The 26154-nt window shown below is 36.0% G+C and overlaps 1 protein-coding gene across 2 annotated transcripts in view; it reads left to right on the plus strand.

The window, feature by feature from the left end:
* Positions 1-26154, plus strand: part of cftr (cystic fibrosis transmembrane conductance regulator) — a 73044-nt gene that overhangs the window by 40686 nt on the left and 6204 nt on the right. For both annotated transcript variants that reach the window (XM_031898971.1, XM_012959952.3), the window contains 13 exons: positions 3585-3679; positions 4265-4351; positions 4876-5602; positions 6303-6431; positions 8388-8425; positions 9198-9457; positions 10665-10744; positions 11530-11680; positions 12202-12429; positions 13702-13802; positions 16092-16334; positions 18017-18172; positions 23700-23789. In XM_031898971.1, the coding sequence (XP_031754831.1) occupies positions 3585-3679; positions 4265-4351; positions 4876-5602; positions 6303-6431; positions 8388-8425; positions 9198-9457; positions 10665-10744; positions 11530-11680; positions 12202-12429; positions 13702-13802; positions 16092-16334; positions 18017-18172; positions 23700-23789 (2385 nt within the window). The remainder of the gene's footprint in view (positions 1-3584; positions 3680-4264; positions 4352-4875; positions 5603-6302; positions 6432-8387; positions 8426-9197; positions 9458-10664; positions 10745-11529; positions 11681-12201; positions 12430-13701; positions 13803-16091; positions 16335-18016; positions 18173-23699; positions 23790-26154) is intronic.

Consider the following 26154-nt stretch of genomic DNA (forward strand, 5'->3'; position numbering starts at 1 on the left):
GAACAAAGCATTGCTGCATTTAGTAGTCACGCTATTTAAAGTCACTTCAAGTGTTTTGTTGAATTAAATCCTAATTATGTGGCCAAATCCTGCAAAACATTTTGTGATGTGGTCAGATCCTGAACAAAATTCTGGATTTGGAGCATCCCTACAAATATTAATCAACAACTACACAATTTTCCCAGAAGATTAGTTAGATGTTTTCTTGGTAATGAAAAAATTGCAGCAAACAAATATCCATAAAAGATATAAGAGTGCTATTGTTTACACCACTGTGACACAGATAAGGAAAAAGTAAGGTAATACAAAACCTTTCCCACATCCCCATGCCCCTCTCCATTGCCCTGCTCCTTGCCCACACCACCCATTACAGTCAAAAGTGTCCTGATTTTTATAACTGCTATAAAAATGCAAAGTTGCGCTGTGCGGTTGGCAGCCACCACCTTGTGCTGTAACTGAGAAAACCCGAACTGAAAAATCAAGCATTAGTAAATGCCCCTTTGTGTGTGAGTATGGTACGGCTCCTAAACTATTGAATAAACATATAGGGCCCGATTCACTAAAGTCCGAAATAAGGAGTGCTATTTATAGCATGCGTTAAAAATCTTATCACTTCTTATTTTTTGCTCGATTCACTAAAAGGACACTTGTCATAATTTAGAAGCGATGTTCTTGGCGTTATTTATCTTACAATGACATATTTTAATGAAAAAAACTATGCGATAAGCGTTATAGGGGCCGATTCACTAAAGGTCAATAACGCTTATCGCATAGTTTTTTTCATTAAAAAGCATGCGATAATTAAGTACCGATTCATCAAAGTCATTTCGCATGTGTTAATCCGCATATCGCATGCACAAAAAAAACGCATTGCGTTAATTAGCGAATAGAAATAGTACTAACGCATGATTCACAAACACATATGAAGCGTTAAATGTGCAAAATATCGTGTTAATCTGTGTGAATATTAACCCTACTTGGGGTAGGCGGTACTTAAAGAAAATTGCGGTTCGTGAGCTATTGGCAACACAACATGGAGTTTGCAGTCGGATTTTTCCAAGTATATGTTGGCCCTAGAGTGATGCATCCTCCAGTTTTCAGTGAAATGGTGGTTTTCAGAAAGTAATGGTTACGTGCGTAATATATTGCGCTCTGCGTAAAATATCGCGAGCTGCGTAATATCTTGTGCGCTGCGTAATATATTGCTTGAAAATATGTCATCGTAAGATAAATAACGCCAAGAACATCGCTTCTTAATTATGACAAGTGTCCTTTTAGTGAATCGAGTGAAAAATAAGAAGTGATAAGATTTTTAACGCATGCTATAAATAGCACTCCTTATTTCGGACTTTAGTGAATCGGGCCCATAAACTTTCTGTAAACAGCCACTGTCACAAAACCGTCACTGTTCACCAGAACATAAAATGTAAATAATTTAGTAAATAATTGACTCTCCAACTTTACAATGCAAACTCTACCCAGAAGAACCCAAGTTACACAAGTTCTATGAAACCATACATGTTTCCAAGCCAGCACATTTAGTCAAAAATTAATAATGGCCATAGTTATATATACAACACTGCTGGAAGGTCAAATATTTCTGTTTTCAGATAATTCAGTTTATTTCCCATGCCCTTGTCAGTAATTCTCTTTACAGCTTAAATATTTTGTGCCCATATTAATCACTGAAGGTAAGAGTAGCATGCCATTTGTATTCATTGGAAAAGCTGTCACATGCTCACCTGGCAATGGTTGTGTAATAAATTGTATTCCATGGGGCCCTGCATTCTGACAAGACGGCAAGCATCTATTATTCTGTAACAAATAAAGAACAGGCTGACCTTTCATTTAACAAGAACAATAGTCAAAAGAAGAATTTTACATCCACAGCATTTGGCACATTTTGCCTGTAAAAAAACACCCACAAAACAAAACCTTTTGTGACCTTTATATGCTTAAGTGCTTCAGAAAAGCACAAATACATTTCATGTAATTTGTTGCATATGTTGCTGTATTTGTGTGTCTGTGGTTGCACAAAGTATTGCTTTAATTTATTAAATTGATCAAAATGTGTAGTCCAACATTTCAGTCACTCACAGGTGACTTTCTGCAGGAACAATCCAGAGAGCAAACAAACAAACACATAACTAAACTAATTAAATATATACTTAGGAACTGTCCACTCCTCTGTACCATATAAAAGTATAATAAAGTTATGTCACTACACACAATGAAGCAATCCAAGGGACTTACCATTAAATTGTTAACTTTGACTTAAAAATAGATTCTTCTTGTTGTGATTCTTCTTGTTGCAGTGCTTCATTTTGTGTATTGACATAAATGTGTTTGTGTGTGTGCATATGCATCTGTGTGTTTTTAAACAACATGTCTGATTGTTACCTTATTCTGAAAACATTTTTAGAAATTACTGCTTTAGTGACCCATATTTCATCTGCTCTTTTACTCTGTGAGGAGTAAATAAACGTTATTATTATGCTTGATAGGATAGGCAAAACAGGAGGAAGAGAGAATCTTATAATAGAGAATTCTTGATGCCTTTTTACTGGAAAATGAGGAGAATCTACAACAATTAAGTCACCATTTTGACAGACAAAACACATTTGTGTGCACTTCCAGGATTTGCACCCCTGTATACCTCACCCCCAAAGCCCTTGTATATTTTCCCCCAAAGCCAATATCCTGTGAAATGTGTTTTGATACCTGATATTTATGTAATAACTTTTTGGCATAGGAGTAAGTATAGCATTGGTGAATAATATCAAAAATTGACTACACCTCTAAATAGACATTAGCACAAGATCTAATAATTATGCAGGTCTTCTGCAGTTATTTCTTGCTAGACATTGGCTATGTCACACTACTTATTGCATTATTCCAGCTGTAAAACAAATATTGCTACTGATAAAATTAATCACAGCTACTTAGTTGCGATACTGAAATTGGCAGCCAAAGAAAGATGCAGATATCACCAATCAGTCCCTTTGTTCCAATGCCAAAACTAGTTATTATGCAATTTTATGCAATAAAAAAATACTTTGTTTTTTAATGACAGGAAGGCAAATCATGAGGTCCTTTAATTAACACTTGAAAGTATAAATATAATTTCATAATTTATTACCCTTGTAATAAATCTATCTATTGTAAAACAGACTTAAAAAAGTTGAATTATTTCTTGTCAGTAGCTTTAATATAAATAGCATAACAGCATGCCTTATCCATATCACTGTAGTAATATTTTTCAGGTTTGTAAAGTAAAAGAGATACTTCAACTGTGATGAAAATCTAGCAAACATTTGATGTTGGTGAAAATGTTCTTTCATAATAATAATATGACCGTACAGTATGTTTATTCTAGAATTAATGTATTATTTAGACTACAGTTTTTTTCTGATAAAGTTTATGGCTGCAGTCTATGTATTTCAGTAGAACAACATAATAGATATTTCTTAAAAACAAATAAATAGAAAAGGAATATTTTCATTTGACACTTTTCCTTTGTATTAAAATTAAGACCTCTGCATTGTGCACTTTGCATAAGCTGCTCACACTCTTTGTTTCTACAGGACATTTCAAAATTTCCAGAAAAAGATAATACTGTGTTAGGAGAAGGGGGAATAACACTAAGTGGAGGCCAGCGTGCAAGGATTTCACTTGCAAGGTAAACTTCACTTTTTTTTTTAAATGGTACCACAATACTATAAATACAACAAATATATAACTTGTAGAATATATTATTATAAATGGAAATCCTCAATGACTTCTAATATATTTAGTTGTTTCGAAAAAGTCAAAATTTGCTCTACATATCTGTGGCCAGTTTTACAAAAATCCACCAATCAACCTACCGGACAGTAAATATTTAATAATTGTAATTGTGGAGCCATTGAGTATTGTGCTTAGTAACTGGGACCACATAGAGAATCCATTCAAGGAGATGGGGGGGGGTCCATAATTACAGTTTGCATGACAGTGAAGAAAACATTTACTTCTACAGTATACCACTCAAGCAGTATCTATATGCTCCGAATTGCAATGATTTACAAATAACTTTAAAACCATTGTAAAATGGTTAATTAATGTATATAGGGATGGCATTAAGTTCCTAGACAATGAATTAAATAACATGGACTTAGAAGTAAGAGGCATTAAATGCCTAGGGAGTCACACTAGTACACTTATTAGTGTATTACTCTTATTAGTTCTTATGTCCTCCTAACTGTAGCAGTGTTATTTTTCTGTCTAGAGCCGTATACAAAGATGCTGACCTCTACTTGATGGATTCTCCATTCAGTTATTTAGACTTGTTTACAGAAAAAGAAATATTTGAAAGGTATGTAATCAGCTTTATATAAGCACATATAAACAGGATTGATTTGCTTTATGATGATTTAAATTAGTGCTGCATATTGATTAGATGGTTAAAAAATTGGGTGGCACAGAATAAATAATCAGTGCAAAGTATTTTAAAATGCTGAGTAATTGATTTTCATAGAGATAAGAATACTAAAGTTTTCCATTAGCCAGAACTTGCAGTAAGACTTTCCTTTTGCTATTACTGGCTAGAGTAACAGAATGTTGTTTAATAGTTAAATAAAAAAAACAAGCCATTTAGCTATATATATATATATAGTATGTATTTATTATAGAGAAATGTGCTTATTTATCAGCAACTATTGATTTTTACGTTTAAACTGAGACATATCAAAGTTAGTTTTACTTTATCATTGATCAAATATTGTACTTACCTTGTAAACAAGACTGTACCATGGCAAAAATCCAAATTATATATTTGTTTTATCTGGCATATTACTGTTAAGCTAATAATTGGTAATGACGGTTTATTTTGATTTTTAGTTGTGTTTGCAAGCTAATGGCTAATAAAACAAGGATTTTAGTTACATCTAAAGTTGAACAGCTTAAAAAAGCTGACAAAGTGCTGATTTTGCATGAAGGAAGCTGTTATTTCTATGGAACATTTTCTGAACTTCAAGATCAACGTCCTGAGTTCAGCTCTCATCTGACCGGATTTGATCACTTTAATGCAGAAAGAAGAAACTCTATAATAACTGAAACCCTGAGAAGATGCTCCATTGATAGCGATCCAACAGCTGTTAGGAATGAAGTCAAGAATAAGTCATTTAAGCAGGTTGCAGATTTCAGTGAAAAAAGAAAGAACTCTGTTATTAATCCTCGGAAATCCAGCAGAAAATTTTCTATCATGCAAAAAAGTCAGCCACAGATGAGTGGAATAGAAGAGGAAGATATTCCCCCTAATCAAGGAGAACGAAAGCTTTCATTAGTTCCTGAATCAGAACAGGGAGAAGCCAGCCTGCCTAGAAGCAATGTTCTTAATACAGGTCCTACATTTCAAGGCCGCAGGAGACAGTCTGTACTAAATCTAATGACTCGCACCTCTGTTTCTCAAGGTTCCAATGCCTTTGCAACAAGAAATACATCTGTTCGTAAAATGTCTGTAGGTTCTTTCTCCAACTCATCTTTTGAAGTGGATATATATAACAGACGACTTTCACAAGACAGTATTTTGGAAGTTAGTGAAGAAATCAATGAAGAAGATTTGAAGGTAAACTTTTTTGAATATGAAAGCATAGCGTGTAAGGATTCACTGTCAGTTTTAATATTTTCATTCTTAATCAGAATGTTAAATGTGTTGGTGATAAAATACGCACCTGATTAAAAAAAGGCAAATTAAAACTATTTTGTTACTAATGTTAAAAATGCAATAGTACATATGATAAACTTCGTATGGAAGATCAACTTTAGGGATCATAGGTCAAGTTTCAGACCATTATGCACCAGCGTTATCTATATGTGACAGACACATATTTTATTTTTACAATTTTGTAAAAAGTTAATATTTTTTCTCATTCATCTATTCTTAAAAGCTCCTTCTTAGCTTTAGGACCACTTTGGGCCTATAGTCTCAAGGAGAGAGAGAGAGAAGGAGTAGAATGCCAACCTTTTATATTAGAATGAAAAATACCTCAAGATATGTGTAAAGAGTCTTCATAGTTGCTTTCCTCTATTCATTTCCTTCATGGTGCATCTTGTAGTCAGGATAGACCAGTAATATTTAACTGTATTGGCTATAAACTATACCCTCCTACGTTACCCTATCTTATGGGAATTGTAGAAGAGGTACTGGTATTTGGTGCACCCCTAAAGCCCCTTTAACATGTCAAGGAATGCAGGTATTTTCATCCACATTAATGTGCAGTTGGCCTTGACATTGGTTCTAACAGGCTTTGTCTCTCACTTTGCAGGAATGTTTCCTGGATGATACAGACAGCCCATCACCAACTACCACATGGAACACATATATAAGATTCCTTACAGCTCACAAGAATTTCATTTTTATTCTTGTATTTTGTATAGTGATATTTTTAGCTGAGGTAAAAAACATATTTCTGATTTCTAATTTTGAAAAATATTTACAAAAGTCTTTCCTCGCTATTAAAGTGATACTGACAAAAAAGACTACTTTTTCAATTATGAATCTACATAAAAAGTTACCTATAGGTCATGTTGATCATTTTTTGTTGATAGGATTGCTTTTATAAGCCATTGCTACTTGAAGTTCCAAAACCTGACTGTTTTGCCAACCTGACTGTCCCTTCTCAGCCTGTAAGTTATAGCTTCTCCTCATAGAGGAACATGGGGGATCAGATAGAGAATGTAAAAGCTTTAGGAATTACTTTTATGGTGAAATTATAAAGCTCATGCAAAGACAGTTTTATGATGTAAAAAAGGTTTCAGTTCTGGTGTCAGTATCTCTTTAAGGCAATTTATGCAATATATTGAATAGTATCTGTTTTAATATTTAATCTTTCATTACCATTTCTCTCTGGGGAGTGCTAATAAGTAAATTGCTAATCCTACCAATAAAAAGGGGGACTTTTTTTTATAAACCTTTTGTTCTTCTTTTGACTATCTGACAGGGCAACCAAATGATTGGCTAGATTCTTACACTAACCAAGCCCACACTGACCAAGAAGAGATCAGTGACATCAAAGTTTTTTATAGGGTTATAATGTCTTCTACAGCTCTCAGAACTCTAATATGTCCCACAGTCAAGTGTCTACAATGACTACACTTACACCAATGTTTAGATCATCCTCGATATAAAAATATCTTGTTAGAGACAGTTATACGCCTTGGGTTTTTTTTTATGTGACAAAAAAAAAATAAATCTTGAAAATGATACATGTATTTTTGTTAAAGTCAACTGTGCCACAGTTTAAGGGGCTGATTTACTTACCCACGAACGGGTCGAATGGAGTCCGATTGCGTTTTTTTCGTAATGATCGGTACTTTGCGATTTTTTCGTATGTTTTGCGATTTTTTCGGATTCTTTACGAATTTTTCGGATCCAATACGATTTTTGCGTAAAAACGCGAGTTTTCCTATCCATTACGAAAGTTGCGTAAAAAGTTGCGCATTTTGCGTAGCGTTAAAACTTACGCGAAAAATGCGCAACTTTTCGCGTAAGTTTTAACGCTACGCAAATTGCGCAACTTTTTACGCAACTTTCGTAATGGATACGAAAAACTCGCGTTTTTACGCAAAAATCGTATTGGATCCGAAAAATTCGTACAGAATCCGAAAAAATCGCAAAACATACGAAAAAGTCGCAAAATATTCGTTTTCAAGTCGGAACTTTTCCAATTCGGGTCGGATTCGTGGGTTAGTAAATCAGCCCCTTAGTCTTGTGCTAATATCACCACTGTGGGTAGGAATTTGCTATGAGCTGAGATTCTGAGTTTCTGAAAGAGCAAATGCACCTAAGGAGATGTCTTTGCTACAATGTTATTGTGATCACACATTCATTGTGTTTTGGTTATTGAACATTCTACCTTTTAAAACTTTTGCAATGGCCTGTGTACCCACACCCTTAAATTTCAGTTGCTAATAAACACACTCGCTGAAAGTAAAGCAGTCAAACATAATTTCTAGAACAATTATTGCTAACTTTGTTAGAAAACTATCTAGGAATCTTTAGAAAATACTATTGGGCACATGTATTGGTAATAGAGTTCTGATTTGCACATATCAAAGTAAATATTTGTTTTTATTCGAGATTGTGGTTTTTATGTAAGGCAGCGTTCTTTTTGTAGTCGTGTTTCTTCTCACAAAACTTAAAATCTCACATAAAACAGGGACTAAATGCAACCGTGAATACAAAAAGAATTCAATATTCTAGCTGCAGTTTAAAAATGAATAAATGTGCTTGTAAGTGCTATAAAATGATTGTATGTAAAGATCATTACTAAACAGCAATAATATTTTACTACACTTAAACAATGTGAGTATCTAACAATGTATGTTGTGCTGCTTGCTTTCGTTTACAGGTCATTGCATCGTCAGCTGGGCTCTGGATTATTAAACGGTAAGTAGCTTTCTTCTTATTAACAACACTTTTATTTTAAATGTTTTTCTAAATGCAAAAATACAAAATCAAATTAATGCTCAGTTTAAAACCAGTATTGGAAGCCAATTGTGTGTTACTTTTTATAGACTATAGGGGTCCTTCCTAGTATTTGCAATCCATTATGTTATGTGCCCCCTATCTATCTTCTGACTTTTGTTATTCAGACACACATGTTAGGAAGCACCAACAGAACTGCCTTGTACCCACCAGTTTCACCCACTCTTCTCCTATGCTTTTCTAAATCTGCTTAAATCTATTTTTTATTTTCTTTTTTTTAACATGGGTTAATGTCTTTCTGTGAGTGTTGCTAAATGCTCTTTTTATACATATCAACATATTTGTTTAAGGCTTTATTTAAAAGAACACTAACCTCATAAAAGACCCTTTTGTCTCTCTTTGTTCTGAAAAAAAAGCTTATTAACAAGATTCTTGTTGTCTTTCTAATACAATATTGACACTATACTGTTCAAGATCTTTAACTGAACCCATTATTTACATCTCTCAGCCATTAAAATAATTAATTATCAGAGTGATTGAGACACGCTGATCACTAGTCAACCAACTGTCAAACAAAATTGCCCCCTGTTGCCAGCAATTGGTTGGAATGTGAAATGCCAGACAACACCAGTTTTGTTGTTCTTTAAAATGAGAACCCTTCTGTTGTACATTTGCCCTTAATATTTTTTCTGCACATTACTTTAAACAGTTTATTTTTTTGCTTTTTCTTCAGAAATGCTCCTGTTAGCAACATGACAAGTAATGAGAATATATCTGAAGCATCAGACATCCTTTCTGTCATTGTGACACACACTAGCTTTTACTATGTGTTTTACATTTACGTTGGTGTGGCTGACTCCTTACTGGCTCTGGGAATATTCAGAGGTTTGCCTCTCGTACACAGTCTTATATCAGTCTCGAGGGTATTACACAAAAAAATGCTGCATTCTATTCTACATGCCCCAATGTCAACCTTCAATACAATGAGAGCTGGTAAGTTAGTGTGTATGTCCAGGTGAGGTGAACACAATGCCATTTCAGGAGCTGATCGCGCTAATGAATTTGTGGTTCTTATGTTTCTCTTTCTTCTTGGGACTCAAACTTTACAACTGTATCTGCACTACCAGAAGCTTCTAAGGATAGGCAAGCTGTCTCTTCATAAGTCTTAATTTTCTTAAAGAGATACTGACACCTGAAATGAAACAGTTTTTTAAATATATCATTACACTGACTTTGCATAAGCTTTAGAATTTTGCCATAAAAGTATTTGCCCAATGCTTGGACATCACCTATCTGATCCCCATGTTCCTCTGTGCAGCAGTAGGCCGTTAGCAGTAGAAGCTATAACTGACAGGCTGAGAAGGGACAGTCAGGTTGGCAAAACAGTCAGGTTTAGGAACTCCAAGTAACAATTACTTACAAAAACAGTGATCAATGTGACCTATAGGTAACTTATAATGTACATTCATATTTTGAAAAGTATTTTTTTCATGTCAGTATCGCTTTAAAAGAGCTTAGACCTGAATGTGATATTTCTAATCTTAAACAAATACAAAGGGAAAATAACCAGTAATTATCATGCTCATTATAAGAAGCTTTCCATCCACTAATCACAATTTAATGTTGTGTTTGTTTTTAGTATTTTTTTATACATATTAATGGCATCAGTTTAAAGTTGTGTTAATTTCTTAAAGGACCAACATACTAATATTGCCTTTATTCTATGTAATAAAGGGGAATGGTTATCCAGACATTATTAATAGTAGTAGTATGTGCTGTCATGTCTGGGGCTTGAGTTCGATTTGGGCCACTGAGACTTACTTCTTACCACACCCTTCTGGAGCCACTTGTAAAGTCATTATAGCACTACAGGATTGTGATGGAAAGAGTTTGAAAAGGTTGTACAAACATGGCATATGGAGGCTGGTGCAAGGCTGAAAGTGCTATCAGAGCTAGGTTAAATACAATAAGAGTGAAACTGTTAAAACTTCACCTTCTAATATTTTCAATTATGGGGAAATTATATAAGTTGTTGATTTAAAGTGGTTGGTTTTGTTTAATTCCACTACTATTATTTATACAATGTTGGCCTTACAATATCTGTGTCCACTCAGACTGTATTTAATATACCTACATTATTTTAATATAAAACAGTTTGGCATGAACATAAGATCTCATTATTATCTAAATTTCTATACAGGTCGGATACTTAACAGATTTTCAAAAGATACAGCAATATTGGATGACATTCTACCTCTGTCAATATTTGACTTCACACAGGTATGCTGACAGTAGAATAACTAGTGTACAGAGAATTTCATCTCTAAAACAAACAAACAGTCAATATTACAAAGCAGATGTACAGCTGAGAATTGCCTGATGGCAGACTGACAGGTTTAGGAGGAGGAGTTAAAGGTAGAATGATTATTTAAATGTTGTTTAAAATTTCACATATAAGGCAAAATCTAATATCTGTTTTTTTAAAAGGCGAAATCCCAGAAGTGTAGATTGAGGTTTGCGAATATAGGTTCCCATACATGGGCCGATTCTAGCTGCCGATATTGGTCCCTTAGACCGAAACGGCAGCTAATCGGCCCATGTATGGGCACTACCGACGGACCTGCTGGCCGATATCTGGCCTGAAATCGGGCAGATATCGATCAGGCAGGTTAAAAAATATAGTTGGATCGGGGACCACATTGGCTCGTTAATGCGGTCCCCGGACCGACTTTGCCTATACCCGTCATTATAATTCGATCATTTGGCCCCAGGGGTGGGGGATATCGGGAGAAGATCCGCTCGCTTGGCGACATCGGATCTGAAGGTGTATGGGCACCTTATGACAGGAAAACCAAACAATCTGGCTTTTATTTGATTTTGTCACTTTTTAAATTCCCCCTATTGTGTTTTCTTTCATACTCCCATCTAAAATCCTGACTCCTGATCAGCTGAATCATTCTTTCCATATTTTATGTTATCTATACCAATTTTCATATCTTAAGTTGTATAAGTGTGTACATTATTATACAGTTTTATTTTCCTGTGATACTTCTTTTATTTTACAGCTTGTGCTTATTGTGATTGGAGCAATAACAGTGGTTTCATTACTTGAACCTTACATTTTCCTGGCAACTGTGCCTGTAATTGCTGCTTTTATTCTCTTGAGATCATACTTTCTTCACACATCTCAGCAACTAAAACAGTTAGAATCTGAAGGTAAGGGACATTCAGCAAACTTTGGGTAAAATCTCAACAACAATTATTTGTTATTTGGGCTGATTGACAAAGTGCTAGATGCAAGAACTAGAGGGCATTGCATTCCTTTGAGTGCCATATGCTATATGCTAAGCACTTATACCAAACCCCTGTCAGTGCAATCTGCATTCTGTGCATTGTGCCAAGTACAGTGCCAGTCAGGCCTGGATTGAGATTCAAAATAGGCCCTGACATTTCAAGCACACAGAGGCTCAACCAGCCCCCAACCAGCCCAATAAATAGTGACTGTCTATGGCATCTTACACAGCAAGAACATCAGTGTATACAAAAAGGGCTTTGTGCTGATTGTGTATATATTTTTTATTTACTGCATTAATGTTTATATCAAATTAATTGTATATGTGAGGCCTTGCTTAATGTTCAAGGAGTGTACAGAAATTAAATTAGCAATCTAAAAAACATACAATTTCAGACACTGTGCCAGTATATAAATATAACTCTTTCTCTCTTTTTAATAACAGCCCGCAGTCCGATTTTTGCTCACCTTATAACAAGTTTGAAGGGTTTATGGACATTGAGAGCCTTCGGGAGACAACCATATTTTGAAACCCTTTTTCACAAAGCACTGAATTTACATACTGCAAACTGGTTCCTCTATCTGTCCACTCTACGCTGGTTCCAAATGACAATAGAAATGATTTTTGTGATATTCTTTATCGCTGTTTCATTCATCTCCATCGCAACATCAGGTACTTGATTAAATGCTGTGCCATGATACTATATATGTAGGCATATTTTTTAAACAGTTAAAACCATCCACAAGTGAACAGAGAGCTGTTAAAGGCTTTTATGGTTATACTTATACAGTTATAGGATCCATTATGCAGAAACCCTTTATCCACAAGACTACAAATTATGGGAAGGCCCAGTAGACTTATTTTTAATCAAATAATTCTCATTTTTAAAGATGATTTCCTTTTTCTCTGTACTAAAACATCAGTACAGGTATCAGATCCCTTATCCAGAAACCCTTTATCTAGAATTCTCTTATAAAGCACATTAAAAGCAAATAATTCTAATTTTTAATAATGATATCTTTATCTCTGTAATAGTAAAAACTACATTGTATTTGATCCCAACTAAGGTGCATGAATCCATATTGGTGGTAAAGCAATCCTTTGAGGTTAATTTCATGTTTAAATAATTTTTAGCAGACTTAAGGCATGGTGAGTCAATTACAGAGAGATCCTTTATCCGGAAATACCAGGTATCAAGCATTCTGAATAATATATCCTATACCTGCATATCTTTGTGATACCCGTAGTTCTGTGTATGATCTGTCACATACTGTTGCATATATATATATATATATATATATATATATATATATATATATGTGGTGATCGAAACGCGTAGATGGTATGCTGAAATAAATCACTGACCTGATTGATGCTGTAGCTGTGAGTGCTTTCTACTGTTGAGTTTGATGTATTATTTTTGTCAGCACCCAGCCTGTGCCCGATACTGGTGAGTGCCGATTCTTTGCAAGACTATATATATATATATATATATATATATATATATATATATATATAAATATCAAGGATAAGTTGTAATGGTGCTTTGTTAATAGGTATGCATGTCAAGTGATTTCAGGTATTTTTCTGCTGGAAAACATGGGTTGTACCCCAAGAGAAAGCAAGAAGCCACCAATGAGGACCTACCTGGCTATTAAGCAGTAGATGATTACAAAGATATTTTAGCCAGTTAATGAATTGCACAGCCGTATCCAGACTTGTGCCAACATTCCATAAATGCTAGACTTTCAACAGAATGCAGCAGAGCTTTTGCTACTTAAAATTTACTTGTACACTTTTTACATATATATTTAGGCTTATTGCATCAAAAAACCTTTTTTTTTGTAAGAAAATACACTTTATTTTAGCAACAGTGCTTACTTTTTACTCTAAAGCCAGCAAATGCTTCAACTGATGTGTTTAATGTAATGTGTTTATTTTTAGGTGCTGGGGAAGAAAAAGTTGGAATTGTTCTGACATTGGCAATGAATATCATGAATACATTACAGTGGGCTGTAAATGCTAGCATTGATGTGGATAGCTTGGTACGTCCCTTGAAAAAGTATATGTTCGATTTAATCCTTTATGTGCGATGCATCATAAAATTTACAGCACTGACATGAATGGCATGCTATTTGCTTATATTCTATGTTTCTGGCTTTCTTATTAATATATGCCATGATGTGTGCTGTCTGGAAATGTGGTGTGGACAGATCAGAAGGTTTCATTTGTCCATTCTGAAAATAGCAAGCTTTCCTAACAATCAGTGTTTTTATCATTGTGATCCACATTAAAGAGAAACTTTACCCCAAGAATCAATACATGACCAACAGATAATTCATATCATATTAAGTAACCTATTAAAGAATCTTACCAAACTGAAATATATATACAGGCATTGGATCCCTTATCCAGAAACCCGTTCTCCAGAAAGTTCCAGATTATGGCAAGGCCATTTCCCATAAACTCCATTATAAACAAATAATTAAAAAACTTTTAAATGATTTTCTTTCTTCCGTAATAATAAAACAGTACCTTCTACTTGATCCCAACTAAGATAATCAATCCTTATTGGAGGCAAAACAATCCTATTGGGTTTATTCAATATTTAAATGATTTTTATCAGACTTAAGTTATGGAGATCCCTAAGATCCCTTATCTGGAAAACCCCAGGTCTCGAGCATTGTGGATAATAAGTCCATACCTGTACCAAAAATATTGCACATTTTCCCTTGATCCACCATTTAGTGATGGGCTGGGTGCTCCCTCAGAGATCACATGACCAGAAATAATGCAGCTCTAACTGTAACAGGAAGTAGTGTGGGAACAAAAGGCAGAACTCTGTCCATTAATTGGCTGATGTGACTTAACGTATGTGTGCCTTGGCTTGTTAGTGTGTGTGCACTGTGAATTGTATGATCCCAGGGGGCGGCCGAGTAGTACATACTACTAAAAAGTATATTTTTAAAAATGGTTTATTTGTTATGAAGCAGGGTTTTAAATTTGAGCTGCTTATAGATTTACATTGTTTGACAGTATAGTTTTCCTTTAAGTTTATCATAATTATATATATATAAAGTCCAGGCAAAAGTAGCACACCGTGCAATGGAGGTTGAAACCTGTGCAAAAAAGTAAAGAACAAAAAATGTATCGTCATTTTTTGTGTATATATATATATATATATACCTATCGTTTTTGCATTATATATTACAATGTAGGCATATTTTTAAATGTAAATTGTAACAAGGGCTATAATAATGTAAGCAAAATGACACAGCTTCTGATAGCATTAATGAGTATGCTAATAATAAACAGATGACATTCCATACTCTGTGGTAAACCAATTAACAATATGGTTATTAATGAGAAATGCCAAAATGATTGGCGTTGTAAGAAGCTTATGTTAGATCTGATTAAGTTAAACAGCAAGAATTTTAGACTTGCATATACTTTAGTTGTTATTTACACTTAATTTTAAAGTGGTGGCATCACCTTTTTCCATGAAAAATGGCATAACGTAGCTGAAGGGTCCTCAATATCTGGGAGCTGTTACATTTAAAACTGATTGTCCGATGAGAGATGAGATATAGAAAAACTGGCCACTAACCACACAGTAACTCTGCTATTAAGGGCCTGGACTCCTGTATCAATAATACATGAAAGTAGATTGCCTGGGCAACTATTTTAGGCATAAGGGTAATGGGACAAGGGGCAATTTCATGTCTTTTATCACCCAACTGCTTTTCCACTCAGTGGGTGATTAAATACTCAAAATCAACCCTCCATATATTCCTGTGGTATGGTTGCAGGTGCACTTGTGAGTCAGGTGAATATTGTTTGAAATTAATTAGGTACATTAATGCCCTTTTCAATAAAACTAGTCTGACCCGGGCACCCCCAGCGTAGTAATATAGTATCTATGTATATTGCTAAAGCAGTGTAGTTACTAACCCCCATATGTAATAAAAGGCACTAAGTTTGCCCAGTAGCAGTAACCATAGCAACCAATAAGATGCTTTCTTTTAAACAGGTAGCCAGTAATTTTAATTAGCTGATTTGTTGCTATGGGTTGCTTCTCCTGGGCAAACTTAGGGTACCCAATGAGCGAGTTTCCAGGGCTTTCTGCCCGCAATAGCAGAGATCTATCACAGGTGTGTGGGTTCTTACCCTTAGAAACTTTTATTACATAACCCCCTATGTATTACCGAGTTGTAAATAAAGGAAGATTGATTGCTTGTCAGACATTTCAGATAAAATCCTTAAGGCTTGAGAAAAAGAAATGTTAAGTCTCATTTACCCTGCAATGTATGTAAACTTCCTTGGTTGTGTTTTAGATGCGTTCTGTCAGCAGAATTTTCAGGTTCATTGACATGCCAAGAGAAGAGTTGATACATGACAATAACCACAAAGATGACCAACTTTCAGAGGTTCTGATATATGAAAATGATTACATCAAGAAAAACCAAGTCTGGCCATCTGGAGGTCAAATGACAGTGAAAAATCTTTCTGCAAAATATAAAGATGGAGGCCACACTGTGTTGGAAAATATATCCTTCTCTTTAAACCCTGGACAAAGGGTAAGCAAGACATGTGTGATTAAAATGAACTTTCTGTTATGAAATGTAAGATTTGTTTTCCATGGATCTGAATCTAGAAATTATTAAGAAAACTGGAAGTTAGTGCATCACATCACATCAAGTCTAATGAATTTAAATACGCCTTTTGCTTTCTTATAAAATAAGTAAAATTAAAGGGCAAATATAAAAAATGTATACATCATTAACATGCCTGCTGAAATATTCCCTGCAATTACAAATAGGTAGCTGTCCAAACACAGAGCAGTCACAGGTAGTAGTCCAAAGTAGTAGCTGCTTATAGGGCCAAGCAAACACTTGCCTGAGGCTGGTGATGGGAATTGGCCAATTTAGAAAAATAATATTTTGTTTTAAACTAAAAGGGCTCAATATAAATGCAAAGGCTATTAACTGTAATATAAAATACTGGTTTATAATTCCACTAAAATATTTCTCTCCTACCTGGAATTGCACAGACCTACAGTCCAACTATCCAGCTCAAAGTACAGTTACAACACAACACAATCTGGATAGCTCTGATCCATCTAAATACCCTGGTTGCCTTTGTGGGTTTGTGTTTGTTAATGACCCAATGCATCCGCAAAATCTGGTAATCAGTTAGGCCGTTTTTTGGTTGGATAGTCAAAAAACTGTTTAATAAATGTGCCAGCTTAAGAATTCACTGATGAATCAATCAATATCCAGGGGACATAGATATTGATTGGGACCCTCCTCCTAAGAAACATGTAACAAAAATTGTTATAATCATTATATTATATACAATGCATATGACTTTGCGAGTCTTATTTAACCACATATGAAGTCACAAAGACAACCAGCCAATGTGTTTTGATATATGCTTTCTGTAGTCAACTAAAGTATAACTGCATTTATCTTATCATAAGCATTAATATAGGAGACACTAAGAGGAATAATTAATTAATATTACATAATAAATACCATATGGCCAACAGTATCCATTCAAGAGCCTTTCCAACATTATTTTGAAACCAAGGTTATTAATATGAACTTGGCCCTGTCATCAGGTGCCATAGCCCAAACCATAAAAACAACTGTGAACTATTATGCCTCTTCCACCAAATCTTACATCTGGAATTACGCATTCAGACTGGCAGTGGACATGCAACATTAGAAGGGGTATCCTGATACCTTTGGCCACATTGTGTACCATACACCAATTTAAATTTGCACCAAGGCAGATTTTTGCCTGCAGATATTTCATTAATTTTATTCCTGTACTGGCCCTAAACACCTCTGTGCTGTACTCCACTTTCTAAAGCCACTATGGAATGTAGAGAAATGCATGTTATCCTATACATATACAGTACATAGCACACTATTTTCACTAGAACATCCAGAATTATCCTTTTTAACATTCTATTCCTTTTACTTTTTTTTGTAGCAGTTTAAGATAACGTACATGTGACACAGCATAGTGCCATTAAGTGGGTATTCCTCTGGAACACCAAAAACTGTGTGTTAGTAATTAATAGTCCATTGAGGTAACATATTGCAGTCTTCCTCAGTCCTCCCAATGCTATCCTCACTGAATCTACTGTGTTCTTTTTAGTCTCTGTATATTTTTCAAAGTTATCAACACTTTAAAGTGAAGTTTCCCTCAAAATATATATACTTAATACTTGTTTTAATGTCTAACATTCCAGGTAGGCTTATTAGGAAGAACTGGTTCAGGTAAAAGCACCCTGTTGTCTGCCTTTTTGAGATTATTATCAACCCAAGGAGACATTCAAATCGATGGGGTATCCTGGCAAACAATTCCACTTCAGAAATGGAGAAAGGCATTTGGAGTAGTTCCACAGGTAAGAAAAGTCCAAATAATAGGGAACAGTGCTGTGCAGTGAGCAAAGTGCAATTTCCAGCACAATCACCAGTTTTTTTTTCCCTACAAAGCAGTGTTTTTTGGGCAGAATTCCGGAGTTATGGTGCTCACAAGGGAACAATTCTCTTGACACAATCACACTGTGCCTACTACAGTTGTAGGCGATTGAGCAAAATTAGCGCAACTGAGGGTTCATTTTGTTGCAAATCAGACTTAGTTGCGTAAAAGTTGGCCTGGCATAATTTCTGGTGCTCAGCATGCATTTGACTTCTACACCCAATTCTTTAAGCTGCACCTAATATCTCTAAGAGCTAAACCAACCCTGGAGCTACCTCCTGCTCAGAAGGTGGCAGTAGCTCCAGGCTTTCCCTGCATCAATAGGCACAATAGCGCCAAATTTGAAACATGCACAACTGTAAGAAAGTGCAGGGAGAATATTTTGACTTAAGTACTTATAATGAAGTGCTTTTATGTGCAAGAGAAGATTTAGGGACTGCAAATGCACTTAATGTGTAAGCGCAGTTTATTGAGTAATGATACATATTGTTCATTATCAAACACATTTTGCATAATTATAAATATGCATTAGCTTCTATTCAATAGAATAGAATAATTTTAACAGTATATGCCATGCAAAAACCAGTGCTGCAGAACCTTGTAGCCCAATGATACACCGGCCTTGTTGAACTCCATTTTCTTTCATTTTCTACTTAAACAAGATAATTAAAAAGAGTGACATTTTGTTTACTGTAGCTCATATATATATATATATATTTGCTGAATTATAAGAAAAAGTTGGCATACAATAGAAAATGTAATGTCAATAGTTATTTGGCAGAGATAAGGAACAGCACATTACACTACACACAATGTTGTGCTGCCAGCGTTTAGTTACAGAGGATATGAACTTTCCTTTGGGTGAAAAAGTTGTTTTGAAACTCCTCAAACAATATAAAACAATGAAAGGGTGGGCAGATTCTTATTTGTTATAGTATTTTTGTTCACCTCAACATTCTGTCTTTGAAACATACCTTTTAAATTCCATGGGTTCCTGCTATACTTTTGGCAGCTATAGCAGTGGATTGTTTAAAATATAAACTTTCCTGCTATCATCAGGGGTAAATTGTTAATAATAGAATGGGGCTTATTATTAAGAATATCTGGGTCTCTGTGAATGTTTTCCTTGAAAGGCTGTTTGGCTGGAATTTTGAGCAGTGCTGGCATTGTACAGACAAGTAGCAGAAGTGTATCATGCCTCATTGGTTATGCATTACCTGCTTACCTTTTTGAAGGTACTGGGTGCACTGTACAAGAACACCCTGTGTGTAATGCACAACCTGCCTGTACTTATTCCTATGGCAATGGGCCAATCTGTGCCTCCATCTCTTTGTTCTATAAACCATGACATTACCACCAATTATTGGGCAGGTGGTAGATACAAGATCGCAGAGAGAAGTTTAGCTAGCTGTTGACTAAACATATTGCAGAGTAGGCACACTGTATCCTCTTAAACGAGTGGCCTTTACCATTAAAATTGGCACTAACCATCTCACCATTTTTTCCTGTTTAACTGCAACAAAACCTTTTGTTTGCTAAACACATGGTCTAACCACTAAATATAAAATTGCTGTGGTTACTGTGGCTCCTGCTATTTACCTGATAAACTATATAGAGAAATGTACTACTTAATGTTTAATATAACTATGCTGCCTGTGTATGCCACACTCTGCCTGCCCTATGCTACCTGTGTGTTCCATACTCTGCCTGCCCTATGCTGCCCCTGTGTGCCATAATCTACCTGCCCTATGCTGCCTGTATGTGCCATACTCTGCCTGCCCTACCCTGCCTGTGTGTGCCATACTCTGCCTGCCCTATGCTGCCTGTGTGTGTCATACTCTGCCTGCCCTGTGCTGCCTGTGTGTGTCATACTCTGTCTGCCCTATGCTGCCTTTAGGAGGTGAACCTGGCAGAGATTTGTTCTGGGAGTTTGTTAGTAGTTGGAAATAGCCATTAAATGATCCCTAAGGTGTGTAATTATGTGCTGGGGGTTGCTGTGCTATCCACAGGGGAGGAGGAGGCATATGGACTTAAGGGTGTGTCTTAAAATGACATAATATAATTCTTTCACATATGGAATGATGGTTGATATACCCGCAGTGAGCATCAACCATTTGGGATTTTTTTTTCTTGTGATAATATGGGTGTGGTTTTTAAGTGGGTGCAGTGTAAAAAGGGGGAGTGGTCAAAACTGGCTTCCATTAGCATCCCTCCACTATATATGCTAGAGAAATTCTGGCCCTCGGCACCGCAGCAGTTGGACAGCACTGCTCTTAAACATACACATTTGTGGTAAGCTAGAAATACAGGGGACAGTATACATCCAATACTGTATATTAGCAGCACACACTTTATAATAGTAAAAAAAAAATATTTTGCTATAAATCTTAAATTGTGTTTCATGTTTTAGAAGCAACATGTGCACATATGCTCTAATATGTAAACCCAAAGCAAATAAAACTTTGTTATCTTTATGAAGTTATGGTGGTTCATTTACCAAACACTGTTCAATAGTGATAGGCGAAATGTTTCGCCAGGCATGGATTTGTGGCGAATTTCCGTGTTTCGCAATTGGCGGATTGTTTCCGCAGAAAAATTCGGCGTGCGTCCAAAAATTGTCGCGGGCGACAAAATAATAGCCACACGACAAAATAATAGCTGCGGGCGACGATATAATAGCCACGCGACGAAACAATACCCGCGGGCAACGAAATAATAACCATGCGACAAAACAATAGCCGCGGGCGAGGAAATAATAGCCGTGCGACGAAACAATAGCCGCGGGCAACGAAATAATAGCCGTGCGACCAAACAATAGCCGCGGGCGCAAATCTTTTGAAAGATTCGCAAATTTTTCAGCGAAGCAAAACGCGACAGATTCGCTCATCACTACTGTTCAATACATTTGTTTGTAAATCGGTGGGTTGATTTATTAAAGGTGTAGCTGAATTTTAACTTTTAGCATGACATAGGCAATGATATTCTAAAAAAAACACAATTGTAATAAAGAATATGGCAGTGTTTTTAACACTGATATACAATCCCCTTTTTCTATTGTTAATAAATCAGCCCTTAGATGTCACCTTTCTTTTATTATCATAGTGTACCAGGGGTGAGTAGAATTAATCTTTTTTTCATAAAACAGGTTTGGTCAGATGAGCTCTTTAACATCATGCCACATAATACAGAACAGCAAATGTCTGTGTTAACACAATCTGACAGCAAAAATAGTTGAGCAACTTTTTTTGTAATAACTAGCATAATCCAGGTATTAGACTACACAAATAAAATGAGGTATGTCTTCAACATAAAAAACATTCAATTATACAAGATTTTTGTCAACTAGTTGTTACTTACAGTTTCAGATGTAGTATTTACAACACCCCAGAGGTTGTATTGCCTGCCTTTGGTGAATAAATCCCCAGTGCTAGGTGAAGCTCACAGTGGCCCCACAATCCAAGGATCTCTCTATCCCTGAGCATAACTGCTTGAGTCCTTATACTGGCAGCCTTGTCACAGCAGGGTACAAACCCAACTGGCCTCCTCACTGGAGCCTCTGCTGCTCTACTAACTACCCTGATCCTGCCTCTCACTCCTAGAGTGAGCTATTACAAATCTATCCTGGCACTTACTACTTCTGCTGGGACCTACCTCTGTCCCAGGCTCCCAGCACCACACCACTCCCTCCAGCAAGTAGATAAACCAAAAGAGAGTGAACCGTGGAGCTTTACCTTTTTATACCCCAGGGGCTTACACCCCCTCCCTGAAATACAAACGGGGAATAGCTGGCCAGGAACCCTCCTGGAAAATAACATAATTTAAGGGTTGTAAAGTGTTACCCCTTTACACATGTTTGAATTGTAATGATACAGTAATATCTTGTATGTCTGGTCTAAAACTGTATTGGCATATCATTTTCTAACTAAATGTATTACTTTAATGAAATTGGTAGAAAAGGGCACACAATGTTTGCAATGTCCTGAGAACAGCATTCTCAACTTTCAGACACAACTTCCTTTAGCATTGGTGGTATCTGAACTCCATGATATCAGCCTCCTTCTAACTGGCGGCTGTATTCTTAAGAAAAAATGTACATGTAGAATTATCTTTTTGGTTCCTAAACTACAGTGCAGGCGCCAAAAAATCAGTACAAGATAGGTGTGATAGCAAATGAAAGATTGCATTGTTACTTAGCAATCCCATGAGATTTAGGACACTTGCTATGAGCCATATACTTAGAAATTGCTGTATACTTCTATTCCTTTTTCTAACCCCCCACCAAATAATCATATCCTTTGTATTTACAAAAAGTGCTGGTTTTCTGGATACCAAAAAACACCACAGGTAAATCTTTCCAAATTACCCATCTATTTACTGAGCTGTCTATGGTCTTTTTTTTGATATGCCATTTATGTACATTAACAAAAGATTTGAAAACCAGTAATCTGTACCTGATTTAATTGTCTAATAGCGTTTTATAATAAAAGGCACTAAGGGGCACATTTACTAACCCACGAACGGGCCGAATGCGTCCGATTGCGTTTTTTTCGTAATGATCGGTAATTTTGCGACTTTTTCGGCGTCTTTACGATTTTTGCGTAAAAACGCGAGTTTTTCAGCGTCTTTACGATTTTTGCGTAAAAACGCGAGTTTTTCGTAGCCATTACGAAAGTTGCTCAAAGTCGCGATTTTTTCGTAGCGTTAAAACTTGCGCGAAACGTTGCAGCTTTTAAGTTTTAACGCTACGAAAAAGGCGCGACTTTGCGCGCAAGTGTTAACGCTACGAAAAAATTTCGACTTTTTTTTTACTGCTCCTTTTTTTTTACTGCTCCTTTTTTATATGTGGGAGATAAAGTGCAATAATTGAATAAAATAATTTAGAAGTGGAATTATGAGTAGTCTCTTTAATTGTATTTTTTAACTCTTCGTCAACATGTATGTATGTATGTATGTATATCTTTATTTATAAAGCGCTACTTATGAACGCAGCGCTGTACAGTAGAACATAATAATGTTCTAAGTAAGTTCTAGGTCACCCCATCCTGCATTATTACAAAGGACTGGAGTCTGTAGAAGAATACTTATAAATACTTATAAATTCCACAATATACCCAGTTTTTAAAAAAAATAATTAAATGTTGTGTCTTGAGTTGAAAATATAACATTCAGAATCATGAGGGATATTGTTATAAAGAACTGATATTCACCTAAAAATGATACTAGGCAGGTTATGAATGAAACATATGTGACCAGCCTATTTAACAATGACCTTCTTTTAGATGAATGAGGAAGTGAGTGTAGTTATGTTTGTTTAGTAAACGTTAGCTCATTCCAAGCTGCTATTTTGTAAGGAAGTATTTTAATTAAAAATATTTTCGAAAATAATTATTGTTATACAAAGTTTTTCTGGATGTGCTGAAAATTACTGTGCTATTTTCTTCTCCCTCCAGAAAGTATTTATATTTTCTGGAACTATTCGAAAAAACCTTGATCCCTATGGAAAATGGAGTGATGAGGAACTTTTGAAAGTCACAGAAGAGGTAAAAACTCATTGACCTTCTGTATGTTTATGATGAGTGTTCGTTTAAGGATTACAGAATTTCCAGCAGAGACAAGGAACAGCATTGTTAAAATACCCAGGAAAAGATAAACACAGAACAACATGATACACTGACTATGCGTCATTTTACAGCTATTAACTAGCAAGGTTGTGACATGGCTGTTGAATTAACTTATTAGTACAGCTGGCATATTGTAGGACCCTTAAATGACAAGGAACCCCTGATTCACTGGGTGGGGTTTTTAGGAAAAAAATTCACAAATGTGAGCAAATGCAGCACCTTGTTCCCATGTATCCTCTGTTTGGACTTAGGCTTGTACATGTGCAGTTATATTTTCTGATCTTACTCTATTTCACATGTGTAAGTGGAATTCATTGTTAGGGATACCTAAAAAAAATAAGTAAAATAGAAGCTTTATTATTTATTTGTATCTTTCCCCTAAAACAAAAAGCAGCACCTCGAGAAAGGTCCTAAATTGTGATCGAACTGTCGATTTTTGCACATTAAAGAATTTTGTTTTTTCATTAAGGCCTGTGAGTGAGTTCTCTGTTTCCTGTATTGCCAACGTTTCACCCTGCACGTGGCATTTTACTATTTTGTTGTGCGTGCCCTCCCTCTACTATGCTATATATATATATATATATATACTGTATATATATATATATGTATACATATAGAAAGCAAAGAAGTGTCAGCACTCACAGGATTTAAATTATTTGATAAAAGGGTAAAAAAAAGTTAAAGGTAAAAAAGGTATTTAAACTTTATGCTTAGTTCCTAACCGGCAAATTTGGTTCGCGTAGCCTAGCAATGGCATGCAACCGTACAGGGGCCATGGAGACTTGGTGCGCTTTGGTACGCACACCCAACACTGCCCCTTCTGAAGCAGTGGCCGGATTTGATCCCGGCAATGACAAAAGACACCAGGCAATTGGGTGCACTTGCGCATGCTCCCTGTGCAAGTGACATGCACGACCTCTGCTCCCCCCCTGCTCCCTGCCTCCTGCTCTCTTGCTCCTTCATCTGAGTTTCTTCTGTTTGGCTCTTTCTATTATACTCACAATTCCCCTCTTGGACTCTCATTTTCTTTCTATGCATGGCTAATCTATTGTGGATCTACAACTCACACATACATTTGCACAGAGGGTACATTTCCCCATGTGGGGTCCCAGTGGCACTGTTCAATATTAATGGCTTCCCTTTCTGTTGTATGGGGCATATCTAATGATATAACTATAATATGACAATAATCTGGATCTAATTGCTTTTAGAACATTCCTGCATATTGTCTAAGAGTTACAATTGGGGCTTGGTGGGGGTTGGTAGGCAACCATATACAGGGTGACAAAGAACCTCCCCCTGTGAGTAGATTTAAAGGTCATGAGAGTGAGAGATGGTTGTACTGTCTTTTCTCTGCCTCCTGACAAAAGTCCCTGTGGGGGACTGAAACGTTGAGGTCTGTAATGTTCCTTTTTCATATTTTGTAATAAAATGTATCCTTTTTTCAAATAGTGCTGACACTTCTTTGCTTTATTGTACTATATTTGCTCTTGCACCCAGGTATAATCATTGTTGCATCTGGGTTTATTACTCACCAGAAATTTTAATAGCAGTAGGTGCCAAAAATATGTGTAAGGTGTCCTCCTTAGCCTCCTATCCACACAACTGTCCAGTAATAACCCTTCCTCTTGTATCAGAAAGCTCTCACCTATTGAGTACAATTTGTACTTCTGTTTTCTCCACTGGCCACAGTTCTCTCAAAGAGGACAAAAGAAGCTAGGATTCTGTTGGTAAGGCACAAAGATGGGTATCTTATTAGATTGGAGATCAAGAAAGAGAGAACTTTTTGGGCGATTTTGGCTTCCTTTCTACAGCTATCCATATACGCTTCCATACAATCACACAAAACAATGTTTTGTAGTATTTTCAGTACATGTATGTTGGGGTGACAATTCCGACTGTTATCTGCTGATTAACCATGTTGGCAATTGCATAATGCCTTGGCAGGTGAGAAAACAAAGAGGATCCATACCATGTATGTCCTCTTGTAGGATACTCCACTGGCCAGTGAGCCACTAGGTGGAATTCTGTAAATTATAAACCAGTTTTGTATTGTCACTGCAGGGTCTTTGTTGAGATTATCTGCTAGAAGAGCATTTGTTTCTATCCTGCTATCACAGGGCGCTTCCTTTGGGGGTCTTTATGATATCCCTACCATTCAAGATGGGAAACATTTACATTTTTGTGGTCAATACATGTAACTCTTATGAAGAAAAGCATTTATCCTTTATGCTTTCAAGGAATCGGCTGCTCTATAATTCTTATGGTTTCAGCCCTTTTTTGT

The sequence above is a fragment of the Xenopus tropicalis genome, chromosome 3 (genome assembly GCF_000004195.4).
Source record: "Xenopus tropicalis strain Nigerian chromosome 3, UCB_Xtro_10.0, whole genome shotgun sequence".
NCBI lineage: Eukaryota > Metazoa > Chordata > Amphibia > Anura > Pipidae > Xenopus > Xenopus tropicalis.